At 39.6% G+C, this 15,228-nt stretch overlaps 1 protein-coding gene across 15 annotated transcripts in view; it reads right to left on the reverse strand.

Moving 5' to 3' along the window:
- RUFY2 (RUN and FYVE domain containing 2) overlaps positions 1-15,228 on the reverse strand; it is a 63,941-nt gene that overhangs the window by 30,378 nt on the left and 18,335 nt on the right. For 12 of the 15 annotated variants that reach the window (XM_055092907.1, XM_008955773.3, XM_063607696.1 and 9 more), the window contains 6 exons: positions 12,212-12,281; positions 10,200-10,301; positions 9,947-10,063; positions 7,392-7,559; positions 5,591-5,688; positions 3,022-3,141 (listed from right to left, as the gene is read on the reverse strand). In XM_055092907.1, coding sequence (XP_054948882.1) covers positions 3,022-3,141; positions 5,591-5,688; positions 7,392-7,559; positions 9,947-10,063; positions 10,200-10,301; positions 12,212-12,281 — 675 coding nt within the window. Of the gene's footprint in view, positions 1-3,021; positions 3,142-3,313; positions 4,838-5,590; positions 5,689-7,391; positions 7,560-9,946; positions 10,064-10,199; positions 10,302-12,211; positions 12,282-15,228 lie in introns of those variants that run through there. The other 3 variants (XM_055092906.1, XM_008955771.4, XM_008955777.4) reach the window with 2 other exon arrangements.

Consider the following 15,228-nt stretch of genomic DNA (forward strand, 5'->3'; position numbering starts at 1 on the left):
AACTATATGCTGTCTATAAGAAACTTTCGGCTGGGAGCAGTGGCTCATGCCTGTAATTTGGGAGGCCAAGGTGGGAGGATCACTTGAGCTCAGGAGTTCAAGATCAGTGTGGGCAACATACCAAGACCTTGTCTCTACTAAAAAAATAAAAAGAAAAATAAGTTAGCTGGGTATGGTGGCACAATGCCTAAGGTCCCAGCTACTCTGCAAGCTGAGGTTGGGAGGATTGCTTGAGCCTAGGAGATCAAGGCTGCAGTGAGCTATGATCATGCCACTGCACTCCAGGCTGGGCAAGAGTGAGATCCTGTCTCAAAAAAAAAAAAAAAAAAAGGAAAAGAAACTTCAAGCCAGGGATGGTGGCTCACTGGCTCACACCTGTAATCCCAACACTTTGGGAGGCAAAGGTGGGAGGATCACTTGAGGCTAGGAGTGCAAGACTAGCCTGGGCAGCATAGCAAGACCCTGTCTCTCCAAAAGAAAAAAAAGAAACTTCAAACATTATAAAGGTAGACTGAAAATTAAAAAATGGAAAAATATAAACTTTAATCAACAGAAAGCAGGAGTCACTATATTAATATCAGAAAAATTAACTTCAGAGCAAAAAAAAAATTACCAAAGACAAAGAAGTACATCATATAATGACAAAAGGGTCAACCTACCAAGAAGACATATTAACAGTCCTGAATATGTAGGCACCAGGTAACAGAGCTTTAGAATACAATAAGCAAAAACAGAATTGAAAAAATGTATTTACCAATCCACAATTACAGTTGGATATTTCAACAAATCATCCCTCAATAATTAAAAACTACTAGACAGAAAATCACCAAGGACAGAGAAGAATTTAACACTTCAATAGGTATAAAGGCAGCTTAGCAACTTATACATCATACATGGCATGTGGTCTTGTTTTAATGATCTGTTAATATAATATGTAACTATTTTCCATTGTTGTTTTCTTTTTTCTTTGGTTGTTTGTTCTTATTGTTGTTTTCTTTTAATAACAGAATTGGTGCATATTAACTGGTGGAAAAATACTGATGTTTATAAAATAAAACTAAAATGCCCCTGTCAACCTCAACCTGCCAGCATTCACCTGAAATAACCACTCCCCAGAATCTGTATTCTTTAAAATCTTTTCTATCTATATATAAATATATATGCATGCATGGTTTTATTTTTAAAATTGAATCATATTTGGCATACTGTCTGCAACTTGCTTTTTTTCAGCACAACAACATATACTAACATCCTTCCTGGTTGGTGACATATAGATCATATAAAGTTCTAATAAAAATGTTCTCAGAAGCTGGGCATGGTGGCTCACTTCTGTAATCCCAACACTTTGAGAGTTGAGACGGGAGAATCACTTGAGTCCAGGAGTTAGAGATCAGTCTGAACAACACAGCAAGACTCCATTTCCACAATTTAAAAAAAATGTTAGGGAGCTAAATGATAAGAACTTACGAACACAGAGAAGGAAACAACAGATACAGGTGTCTATTTGAGGGGGGAGGATGGGGGGAGGGAAAGGAGGAGAAAAGATAACTATTGGGTACTGGGCTTAATACCTGGGTGATAAAATAATATACACAACAAACGCCCATGACACGTGTTTACCTAGTAACAAGACTTCACATGTACCCCCAAACCTAAAATAAAAGTTAAAAAAAAAATTAGAGACAATTGGCCGGGTGTGGTGGCTCACACCTGTAATACCAGCACTTTGGGAGGCTGAGGCAGGTGGATCACGAGGTCAGGAGATCAAGACCATCCTGGCTAACACAGTGAAACCCCATCTCTACTAAAAATACAAAAAAAAATTAGTTGGGTGTGGTGGCGAGCGCCTGTAGTCCCAGCTACTCAGGAGGCTGAGGCAGGAGAATGGCGTGAACCCGGGAGGCAGAGCTTGCAGTGAGCCGAGATCACACCACTGCACTCCAGCCCAGGCGATAGAGCGAGACTCCATCTCAAAAAAAAAAAAAAAAAAAATCAGAGACAATTAAAAAGTTCGCCAGGCACAGTGGCTCACGCCTGTAATCCTAGCACTCTGGGAGGCCAAGGCAGGCAGATCACCTGAGTTCAGGAGTATGAGACTAGCCTGGCCAACGTCATGAAACTTTGTCTCTAATAAAAAATACAAAAACTTAGCCAGGTGTGGTGGCACAAGCCTGTAGTCCCAGCTACTCGGGAGGCTGAGACAGGAGAATTGCTTGAACCCAGGAGGCAGAGGTTGCAGTGAGCCACCAAGGTCGTGCCATTGCACTCCAGCCTGGGCGACAGAGTGAGACTCCATCTCGAAGGAAAAAAAAAAAAGTTGATTTAAAAAAAAATGTTCTCGGCTGGGTGCAGTGGCTCATGCCTGTAATCCCAGCACTTTGGGAGGCCAAGACGGGTGGATCACCTGAGGTCAGTAGTTCAAGACCAGCCTGGCCAACATGGTGAAACCCCGTCTCTACTAAAAATGCAAAAAATTAGCCAGGCGTGGTGGCAGGCACCTGTAATCACAGCTACTCAGGGGGCTGAGGCAGGAGAATCGCTTGAACCCAGGAGGCAGAGGTTGCAGTGAGCTGAGGTCACATGCCATTGCATTCCAGCCTGGGCAACAAGAGTGAAACTTCATCTCAAAAAAATGTATATATATATATATATATATATATTCTCAGAAAACAGCATGTCCTTTAATAATATAAGTTTCTTGTAGTTACAAAAGCCTATTATACTCAGCACCTAGAAACATAATGACCATCAGATTAATGTTAAACAACAGAAGAATGAAAACTCTCCTAGAGCAAGAAGACAGCAAAACAGAGTTGAAAGTACTCTGTAAATCATAAAGGGAGTAAAAACATAAGTATTATTACAATTATATTTTCTAAATTTTTTTGTTTTTTAAAGTAAACACTAAAAGCTAACTGGCATCATTAGATAAATAAAAATATTGGTATTCTATCATTATGTGCAAAAAAATGAGGGGGTTATGTTAACACAAGTATTTGTTTCTGAGAGTGAAATACTCACAGCTGTTTCTCCTTTTGGGAGATTTGTTTCTGCAGACTATCAGATTTACTGAGACATTCTTGTAGATATTTCTCATCCTCATCTTCAGCTTCCATTTGCGCCTTCTCTGCTTGCTGCAATCTGGTGTAATTCAAATCAACTTTGGGTAAAACTGAGGCTAGAACTAGGGTGTAAAAGGGTGAAGAAGACAAATAAAAGAAAAATGGGGAAATAGAAACATTTCTAAATGAAAACAAAGTTTGGGGGAAAACTCACAAACTCAAACGTGAAAGAGCCACACAATGTCTAGAAGTTGTTTTGTGATTTTTTTTTCAATATAACATGTAGTATGCCCAGAATACTATCTTCAAATTTGTTTTATTTCTTGTTCATAATTAACAGTGCAAAGCAATACAGCCTTTACCACTTATGCAGAGCATAACGAATCAAATTTCAAAGCATAATAGGTATGTTACTACCTTTTTACAAAACCATGAAAAGCAAAGGATTTATGCCTACACTAGGTGAAGAAGCCACACTGTTATATGTTATGCTAGGATGTGTATGCCAGGAATCAAGTGTGCTACAAGGCCAAGAGCAAAGACCTGCAATTACTCCAAATGATAGCCAAGTCCTTCTTACGGCATCTTTATGCATTTACTAAATTATGCCGAAGCTCTATGTATGTGTGTGTGTGCACGTGTGCATATATGTTTAAGATTCAAAAAGAATTTGGTGCCAGTTGGCATCATTTGCTAGAGATCATTTTTGTTCCTCACCATTTAATATTAAAAATTAGCTAAAACATTGTGATTTTCATCTTTCCTGTTTTTATTTGTAAGTCGTTGCATTTTCCTGTGCTTAGCTCCACTCCCTGCCTTCTTTGGCCATCTAGGATTTCTTGTATTTAACTTCAGTATTTTTATAAGAAAATATTTACCAAGATTCAAAGGATATTAACTCCTTGCAGGAAATCACAAGAGAAATTTCGGTTCAACTAACTAAAAAACTCTTCCTCTTCCTTTCTTCCTTAAAACCATACCAATGGAGCAACCCTCACATATTTCAGGGGTATAAATGCTGCTTCCAAGGAAAGGAGAGTAACATTTAAGTTATCTCCAAATCCAAGTTTAAATTAAAATATTCAGGTGCTGGGATTGGACCCAAGCTTTTCTCTAAGGTTACAAAAAGGAAAATAGAAGTCAGAGTGAGGTAGGCCTTGAAGTTGTGCTATCACAGAAGAGGGCAAGGGAGAACCGGAAAACTGAGAAGCTGAAGCACAGGGTGTTGGCCAGTCTGGGTTATAAATTATTTTAAAGCATATGTAAAAATCTGTAAGGGAGCCATTGGGCAAAGAGTGGGCCAATGAGAAAAAAATATCTGTGCCAACACAGTATAAAACTGAAGGTTAAGTTATTTTTAAACAATCTTTATATTTTTCATCAAAAAGTAGCTAAAAAGATAAAACTGCATTTGAAAATCCTGACCTCCAAAGGGTCAATACTCAAATCACCCTTTGTGCACAAGGTTTGAGGAATGTATGTCTGGAAATCCAAATGCACCCACTCTGCTTGATGGCAGTGTATTACCACAGCAGCTGACCAAGAAATGTACAGGGTTCCTAACATCCTTTTAGAATATTTAATAGCATTTAGATTCCTTTCTATTTAATATATTATAAAATTGTTGATTCTCTTTTCATTTAGTCTGTTTAAATACAAGTGGTCTTCAGAAAGATATATCTTTAACCAGCTTGTACTGGTCCTGCGTGTCACTGCTGGCACATTTCACCAATGACATTGCAATTGTCCTAGTTTGAGTTAACAAATCGTTGTCACTTCATAATGGAATGGAAAGAAATCAAAGACAGAAAAAGGTAATAAAAATGTCCAAAATGTAAAAATGGGGATAAAGAAAACAAAAAAGAAAAAAGAAGAAAGAGGATGTCAATAAAAGAATATTCATGTCAATAAAGCATTAATAGTTATGTTTTTCATAAGTAGATTCAAAGAAAGCAATGATAAAAGACATATGTTGACACCAACATGACAGGGCAATGGAAATACATTACATTTTCCAACAATAAAAGTGAAAAATGCCAATATAAAACAATTCAATTTAAACAAAATTATATCTTCGGTTGGGTTGAGGGTCCTAGCTCAAAGAAACAAAACTAAACCACCAATTCGGAATGCTTGATTTCAGATAAACAGATGGTGAATGGCAAAGAATATGACAATTAATATGCATGGAAATCAATCAGGGATAATCTCACTCTGTTTGTTCATTTTTAATTTTTTTGACATTTTAATTTGTGTATTTGTTTTATGTAACTGAACGACATGAAACTGCTGATATTAGGCCTCTAAGAAAAATCTACAATATGACAACTTCAAATGAATCAGCGTAATATAAAGCAACTTGATTCCATGCAACAACCAAAGCAAAAACGCAAAATCCTGCTGGGCTTAAACAAAAAACATGTCCTAATCTATGTCTTCCTAATGGTTTTTGTGGCAGGTGTAGGAACTGAATAAAGAAAAAGGGAAGAAGAAAAGAAAAAAAGAAACTAAGACTGGAAATGCTGTACCTTTGTTCCAGCTGCCTCATGGCTGCAGTAATTTTATTGGTTTTTTCTTCTAGTCGGGCAATTATTTCATTTTTTTCTTTCAAGCCATCTTCAGAACCCTATTTATAAAAACAAAAGCTATGGTGGTTTTGATTTGTGTGTGTGTGTTTGTGTGTGTGTGTGTGTGTGTGTGCGTGTTTTTAATAGATAGGGTATCACTATGCAGCCCAGGTTGGATTTGAACTTCTGGGCTCAAGCTATCCCACCTCTCAGCTTCCCAAGTAGAGTTCTGATCTGCTAACCTGAGTATTTATAAGTTTCTTACACCATTTTGCTATGGGACTGTTACTTTGAAATGAACAGAGTTACTTTATACATTAAAATAATTGTGTGATATAAAGCAGTGCTATTAGTCATTTTTTTTTTTTTTGAGACAGTCTCACTCTGTCGCCCAGGCTGGAGTGCAGTGGCACCATCTTGCCTCACTGCAAGCTCCGCCTCCCGGGTTCACGCCATTCTCCTGCCTCAGCCTCCCAAGTAGCTGGGACTACAGGTGCCCGCCACCGCGCCCAGCTAATTTTTTTGTATTCTTAGTAGAGACAGGGTTTCACTGTGTTAGTCAGGATGGTCTCGATCTCCTGACCTTGTGATCTGCCCGCCTTGGCCTCCCAAAGTGCTGGGATTACAGGCATGAGCCACTGCACACGGCCCTTTTTTTTTTTTTAAGATGGGGTCTTGCTATGTTCACCAGGCTGGTCTCGAACTCCTGGCATCAAACAATCCTCCCATCTCGGCCTCCCTAAGTGCTAGGATTGCAGCATGAGCCATGGCACCTGGCCTCTATTAGTCTTCATTTAAAATGTAATAGGCCGGGTGCAGTGGCTCACACCTGTAGTCTCAGCTCTTTGGGAGGCCAAGGTGGGAGGATCGCTTGAGACCAGCCTGGGCAATATAGTGAGACCTCATCTCTACAGAAAACAAAAGAAAAAAAGAAAAAAAAATTAAAAAATAAAATGTAATAAAGGAAAAAAAAACTCCACCTTCAATATTTTTGGAAGATGACAATACATTCTTGTAAAATATGACATTTTTCAAATTAATTAAATTGTAAAGGGTTTTGGCAACATATCTACTTAATAGCAATATCATCGTACAAAACTCACAATTATGGGCCAGGCATGGTGGCTCACACCTGTAATCTCAGCACTTTGGGAGGCCGAGGTGGGCGGATCACCTGAGGTCAGGAATTTGAAACCAGCCTGGCCAACATTGTGAAACCCCATCTCTACTAAAAATACAAAAATTAGCCAGGCATATTGGTATATGCCTGTAGTCCCAGCTACTAGGGAGGCTGAGGCAGGAGAATCGCTTGACCCTGGGAGGCAGAGGTTGCAGTGCGTCGAGATCTCACCACTGTACTCCAGCCTGGGCAACAGAGCGAGACTCCATCTCAAAAAAAAACAAAGAAAGAAAATTTACTATTATGATAGTGTAGCATTTCAATCAAAATTAAATCTTTCTTAGAACTACACTGGAAAAGGAAGTTCACAAAAACGTTTTGCAGTTTAAATTGAGAGTTTTCCCAAAAGATTTAATCTTCATACTCTTAATCTTTCAACATTAAAAATTTAGACAGGTGATATTTTGTTTGTTGATACCTTTTTCATTACATTTCTTAAGCTTTCATTTAGGAAAAAAAAGACATTGGCCTTTATAATATTGCACAGTTAAAATAAAATGGGCTCATCTCTTAAAAACCAAAACCTTTCTACAAATATTCACTTTCAATTTACATAAAATGAAATTTAAGAACAATCCTTACCTGCAACTTTTGATACATCTCTATGTTAATTGCTTTAACTTCCTCTAGTTGTTGTCGAAGGCCTATCAGAGTATCTTGTTTCTCATGGATATCTTTCTCCAGCAACTTCATGGCAAGTTCAATCTCATGCTTCATACTAACTTGTACTGCTAGCTCATTCTCTACATCCTGCAATTTCAATATATCCTCAATTCACATGCCACTTCAGGATGTAAAAATTAGATATACTTTAAGAAAGATTTTCCATTCAATATGCAGACTACACCTTTTAAGTCCACTAAAGGGAATCAACCAGGCCCTATAACAAGGCAATAAATATTTTGAAATGCAGGGCCAGGCGCGGTGGCTCATACCTGTAATCCCAGCACTTTGGGAGGCCAAGGTGGGTGGATCACTTGAGGTCAGGAGTTCAAGACCAGCCTGACCAACATGGTGAAACTCCATCTCTACCAAAAATATACAAAAACTTAGCCAGGCATGGTGGCACACGCCTGTAGTCCCAGCTACCAGAGAGGCTGAGGTGAAAGAATCACTCGAACCCAGGAGGCAAAGGTTGCAGTGAGCTGAAATCACACCACTGCACTCCAGCGGGGGCAAGAGAGTAAGACCCTGTCTCAAAAAATAAGTAAATATTTTCAAAGGCAGTTTTTGCTAAAATGAAAGCATTTTCTATATTCTGTTAATCATTACTCTTTAACGGTCCAAGAATTAATCATTTTTATGCTTCATAGATTGAATATTAATTTTCCTTAAACAAAAGGAAATGAAGCAGTCTGTACATGTAAAGGCCAAAGTAACTCAAATAACAGTTTAATTTCCTTTTTTTTTTTTTTTTGACAGAGTCTTGCTCTGTTGCCCAGGCTGGAGTGCAGTGGCACCATCTTGGCCCACTGCAAGCTCCGCCTCCCAGGTTCACGCCATTCTCCTGCCTCAGCCTCCCGAGTAGGTGGGACCACAGGGGTCTGCCACTATGACTGGCTAATTTTTTTTTTTTTTGTATTTTTAGTACAGACAGGGTTTCACCATGTTAGCCAGGATGGTCTTGATCTCCTGACCTTGTGATCCACCAGCCTCCGCCTCCCAAAGTGCTGGGATTACAGGCGTGAGCCACCGTGCCCGGCCAACACAGTTTAATTTCTTAAGAATTTTTTATCAGAAGGATTAAGTTTCTTATGATTTATTTTAATAAATTTATTGGCCTGGTGCAGTGGCTCATGCAGGTAATCCCAGCACTTTAGGAGGCCGAGGTGGGCAGATCATGAGGTCAAGAGATCGAGACCATCCTGGCTAACATGGTGAAACTCTGTCTCTACTAAAAATACAAAAAATTAGCCGGGCGTGGTGGTGGGCGCCTATAATCCCGGCTACTCGGGAGGCTGAGGCAGGAGAATGGCGTGAACCTGGGAGGCAGAGCTTGCAGTGAGCCGAGATGGCGCCACTGCACTCTAGCCTGGGCAACAGAGCAAGACTCTATCTCAAAAAAAAGAAAAAGAAAAAGAAAAAGAAATTTATTAACATTCAAGACAAACAGAAAAGGTGATAAAAAGATGGGCAATATTCTCTTCTTGACCTGGGTGGAGGTTACGCAGGTTATTTGTTATAATTCATTAAGCTGTATATTCGTATTTTTCTGTTGGCATTATATTTCACAATTTCAAAGGTTAAAAAACAAGTTAATTTTAAATATGACTTTCCTAATATTTGAATATGTCGTTCTGTTCTATTTCATTTTCTATAACGCTGGTCATAACCCATTCATTCACAATCATATACTGTAACTTACAGTTTAAAAAACACTGATACAGGTCAGGCACAGTGGCTTATGCCTATAATCACAGCACTTTGGGAGGCCAAGGCAGGTGGATCACTTGAGGCCAGGAGTTTGAGCCCAGCCTGGCCAACACGGCAAAGCCCCATCTCTATAAACAATACAAAAATTAGCCAGGCATGGTGGCACATGCCTGTAGTCCCAGCTACTTGGGAGGCTGAGGTACAAGAATTGCTTAAACCTGGAAGGCAGAGGCTGCAGTGAGCCAAGATCGCACCACTGCACTCCAGCCTGAGTGACAGAGCAAGACTCTGTCTCAAAACAACAATAGGCTGGGCACAGTGGCTCACCCCTGTAATCCCAACACTTTGGGAGGCCAAGGTAGGCAGATCACTTGAGGCCAGGAGTTCAAGACCAGCCTGGCCAACATGGTGAAACCCCATCTCTACAAAAAATACAAAAATTAGCCGGGTGTGGTGGCACATGCCTTGTAGTCCCAATTACTTGGGAGGCTGAGGTACAAGAATCACTTGAACCCGGGAGGCAGAGGCTGCAGTGAGCCAAGATCACACCACTGCACTCCAGCCTGGGCGACAGAGTGAGAATCCGTCTCAAAACAATAAAACATTGATATAGTGGAAGCTTAGAAAATTTGAGAAGATTAAGGGGTGAGCTTGCTACATACCACACCAAAAAGGATAAGGCTGAAAAAGATTTTAAATGGTGCTTGCTTGAGGGTAAATTACTCCCAGATGATCTTGCTAATGTAATTTTTAATATAACCTACCTGTCGTAACTGAGATTCATCTCGAAGCTGCCTTCTGGCTTCATTGTACATTTCATCTAGCCCCTGACGAGAATGCTTATATGTTTGAAGCTCAGTTTCCACATCTACTTTGGTAACCTAGGAAGAAAACAAAATTTTTCATTCTATAATCACTACTATTAATACAGCATAGAAATACCTACTTCATCCAAAAATCCCCAAAAATGGTAATTTCTGACACGAGATTGTCTGCTTGAAAGCAGTCTATACTTACCTCTAGGTGCTGCTGTGTTTTCATTAAAATCAATTTATTTTCACTTCGTAATTGATGATTTTCTTCCTGGAGTTTAATGATGTTATTCTTTGCTATTGCTAACTAAAAATTAAGAAATGGGCAAGAAAAAAGATTTTAAACACCCTTATACTTGCTTTGCAGGTTATGTGCATGGCCATAAACATCAGAAAATAAAATCTCACATCTAGCAAAAGGTCTGTCACATTCACAGAAACGTTCATAAGAAAAACACGCTCGTTATTATCCCAAGATACCAATTTTAAAAATTATACTCTTATTTCCTTTTGAATTATTCCTACTATTTTCTTTTATAGTTGAAACACATTAGGCTTATTTGTTATGCTTATAATAAACATATTATGTTTACTGTATGATTTACAGTATGTCCTGAATACAGTGTCTGAGTAAACAAATAGAGAAATATGCATTAAATAACAAAGGCTTTAAAGACTTGTGTAAAGATAAAAACATGCATAAGGAAAGAAGATTGTGCTATCATTGAAAATGTAATACAGACATTTGTGGTAACTGAGTTGGACACCCCATGAAGTCTAGACATGTAACAGGAACTTAAGTGACTACAACAAACAAGAGACAGGTCTCACCATGAGTTAAACATGAATGATTAAGTGGTTTGACTCTGAGGCCCAGAATGGAAAGAAAGATCCTATGAAAGCAAAGCAGAGACCATTCCCTAATGATGGTTTGCAATTAACACATTTCTAAACATTTTATCAGGAATCAACTTGAACTTCACAGTCCTACTAAAGTCAAGAAGAGGCACAAACTAGTGAGTAGCTCTATAATGGTCCCTATCAGGAGCCCAACCATCAAAATAAAGATGCATTCTTAACTGCAGTCATGCAAGTTATCATGTGTTCGTTGGTTTGGAAAAATTAGGCCAATTTGGCTGGGTGCGGTGGCTCACACCTGTAATCCCAGTACTTTGGGAGGCCGAGGCAGGTGGATCATGAGGTCAGGAGTTTGAGATCAGCCTGACCAACACGGTGAAACCCTGTCTCTACTAAAAATACAAAAAAATTAGCCAGGCGTGGTGGTGCGTGCCTTTAATCCCAGCTACTCAGGAGGCTGAGGCAGGAGAATCGCTTGCACCTGGGAGGCGGAGGTTGCAGTGAGCCAAGATCGCGCCACTGCACTCCAGCCTGGGTGACAGAGCAAGACTCCGTCTCAAAAAAAAAAAAAAAAAAAAATTAGGCTAATGAGAATGTTAATTAACATGGAAAATAGGGTTCACAATACAAATAACAGAAGCCTAAACATTTCTGAAAATATGTAAGCAATAATTCTGTGGTTTAATACATTTAAAAAAATCTAGAAAGCAACTCTACAAAAAAGAGAGCTGAGATAAATTTGCAAGAAAACAGAGCACATGGGATGAGCTTTGCACATGAGAAGGTGGAAAAATGGTCAACATGATCATGCAGTGATGCCTGTGAAGAAAAGTAATCTGACTAGTGGAACAGTGGGAAGAGAGGGACGGTATCATTTTAACAAGAATTTCTTTTTTTTAATGTGTATTTTTTTTTGTATTATACTTTAAATTCTGGGATACATGTGCAGAATGTGCAGGTTTGTTACACAGGTATACATGTGCCATGGTGGTTTACTGCACTTAACAAGAATTTCTAATTACAGGTGATTACACTAGGTAAATATAGGTCATCCAGATTTTAAAATGAAAATCACAGCTTATCTACTGAAGAGTTTGTGTGAGTTTCATCTCTGAGGCTCATTTTTAGAAGCTGAGTATCTCAAATATAGTATCTCAGATTCATATAACTGAGGATTTGCCTAAGAATATATGGTTTCTCTAGAACTTATAATCATCAGTTACGACTATATTACAAGTATTGCATCACAATAATGAGTGTGTGTTCGTGTGTGTGTGTATGTTTAATGCATTCATACTTAAAATGGAAAAGGATCACAAACACTAGGTCCATGAAATACATTTATCCATTAGACAATACCTCTTCAATCAGCTTAGTATTTGACTTTTCTAATGAATCAACTCTTGAATGGAGGCTGCTGACTGTGCTGCTGAAATTAAGAAACAAAAAAACTCATTCAAAATCACACGAACTCAAAAAGGCACGAAAAAATATGTTATCCTAGATTTACTATGTTTACTGACAGGCACCAACTTCCCTGTCCAAATTTCTGAGTGTGGAAAATTTCATTAACTTGGATAACTTGATTTAGCTAGGAGGGCAATAAAGAGTGTAGCAAAATAATATTTATATTAAAATTCCATTTGGTGCTACTGATTTTTTTTTCTGAGATGGAGTCTCACTCTGTTGCCCAGGCTGGAGTGCAGTGGCACGATCTCGGCTCACTGCAGCCTCCGCCTCCTGGGTTCAAACTATTCTTCTGCCTCAGCCTCCTGAATAGCTGGGTTTACAGGCGTGCGCCACCATGCCCGGCTAATTTTTGTATTTTTAGTAGAGACGGGGTTACACCATGTTGGTCAGGCTGGTCTTGAACTCCTGACCTCATGACCCACCCACCTCAGCCTCCCAAAGTGCTGGGATTACAGGCGTGAGCAACAGCACCCGGCCTACTCATTTTTTTACATTGTCTTCTTAGGGTCCTTCTTAAATTTAACTGAAAATATTTGGGAATAAAAATTCGACACAAAGATTACTAAGTATTGTTAAAATTATATTTAAAAGGATGAACTTTAAATGTCTACTTTATAATTATGTGATTTCATGAGGCATATAAACAATGGTCTTTAATTCAAGCTCCATTTTGATTCCCCTCTCCATTTTCATGAGAACTTAGAGACATCCAAAGTCAACCATGGTTTGAGAAATAGGAAGATGAGATACCCAGCATCAGGTTCTTAGTATCAAGGATCTGGCAGCTAAACACCCTGTCTTTCAAAGGAAATAGTCAAAGGTCAGATTATACCAGATGAACACACTTTTTGCATTTTTGTTTAAATGAATCAAGACTGGACATTATTGTATATTTTAAGAATGTTGGCCAGGCACAGTGGCTCACACCTGTAATCCCGGCACTTTGGGAGGCTGAGGCAGGCAGATCACCTGAAGTCAGGAGTTGGAGATCAGCCTGGCCAACATGGTGAAACCTGGTCTCTACTAAAAATACAAAACTTAGCCAAGCGTGGTGGCGGGTGTCTATAATCCCAGCTACTTGGGTGGCTGAGGCAGGAGAATCACTTGAACCTGGGAGGCAGAGGTTGCAGTGAGCCGAGATTGCGCCACTGTACTCCAGCCTGGGCAACAAGGGCAAAACTCCATCTCAAAAAAAAAGAATGTTGTCCAAGGCCTGCTTGATACTACCATCTCAAAACCTTCTCTAATAAAATGTAATATTCTATATGTAGTATGTTTCAGCAAAATCAACAATAGATGCAATAAATTTTATACCAGCCTCAGAAACAAGTATTGGTATTTTAATTTTACTAGTGAAACAAGAAAAATGTTTTTCCATTCATATTAAATCATTTTTAAGACATAATCATTCTTAGGTAGACAACTTGAGTTTTTCACAAATAGCACCAGGATGTCCTGATGGTAACGACAGACAAACACAAGTCTAGGAGACGTAAGACCAAGAGCCCTGCTTTTCTACTTCCTAATTGTGTCACCTTGAAAGTTGTAAAACCAGCCAGGCACAGTGGCTCACACCCATAATCCCAGCACTTTGGGAGGCCATAATCCCAGCACTTTGGGAGGCCGAGGCGGGCAGATCACAAGGTCAGGAATTCAAAATCAGCCTGGCCAACATGGTGAAACCCCGTCTCTACTAAAAATACAAAACTTAGCTGGGCGTGGTGGCACACGCCTGTAATCCCAGCTACTCAGGAGGCTGAGGCAGGAGAATCGATTGAACCCAGGAGGCGGACGTTGCAGTGAGCCAAGATCGCACCATCGCACTCCAGCCTGGGTGACAGGGCAAGACTCTGTCTCAAAAAATAATAATAATAATAAAAGAAAGTTGCAAAACCTTCCTGAGCTTCAGTTTCTTTTCAACAAATTGGACAATAATATTCACCTTGCCTTTATGCGAGGATACAATAATCATCAAGAAAAGCACTTTGAAAACAAACTCTCAATAGTAGTTTTGAGTGAGGAATAATAGGCGAATTCAGGCCAGGCATGGTGGCTCCACATGTAATCCCAGCACTTTGGGAGGCCGAGGTTGGTGGATCATGAAGTCAGGAGTTTGAGACCAGCCTGACCAACATGGTGAAACCCTGTCTCTACTAAAAATACAAAAATTAGCCCAGCGTGGTGTTACGTGTCTGTAATCCCAGCTACTCGGAAGGCTGAGGCAGGAGAATTACTTGAACCTGGGAGGTGGAGGTTGCAATGAGCTGAGATCGCGCCATTGCATTCCAGCCTGGGCAACAAGACTAAGACTCCATAAAAAAGTGAATTCTACTTTTTTTCTATATTTTGTTTTCTATATATGTTTTCTATATTTTGAAATATTCTAAAGGTACAATAACTACTTTTTATTACAAAAACAATGAAAGGCCGGGTGCAGTGGCTAACATCTATAATACCAACACTTTAGGAGGCCACAGTGGGTGGATGGCCTAGCTCAGAAGTTTGAACCAGCCTGGGCAACATGGTGAAACCCCAGCTCTATGAAAAATAAAAAAAATTAGCTGGGTGTCGTGGCGCGAGCCTGTGCTCCCAGCTACTTGGTAGGCTGAGGTAGGAGGATCGCTTGAGCCTGGGAGGCAGAGGTTGCAGTGAGCCAAGATCAGGCCACTGCACTCCAGCCTGTGTTGACACCATGAGAACCCTGTCTCAAAAAAAAAAAAAAAAAGAAAAGAAAAGAAAAAGAAAAAGCAATGAAACACTTTTACTTTTATTTATTTATTTAGAAGCAGGGTCTCATCTGTCACCCAGGCTGGAGTGCAGCGGCACAAACTCAGCTCAGTGTAGCCTCAACCTTCAGAGCTCAAGTGATCTTCCCACCTCAGCCTCCTGAGCAGCTGAGACTACAG

This window comes from Pan paniscus, chromosome 8 (assembly GCF_029289425.2).
Source record: "Pan paniscus chromosome 8, NHGRI_mPanPan1-v2.0_pri, whole genome shotgun sequence".
Taxonomy (NCBI): domain Eukaryota; kingdom Metazoa; phylum Chordata; class Mammalia; order Primates; family Hominidae; genus Pan; species Pan paniscus.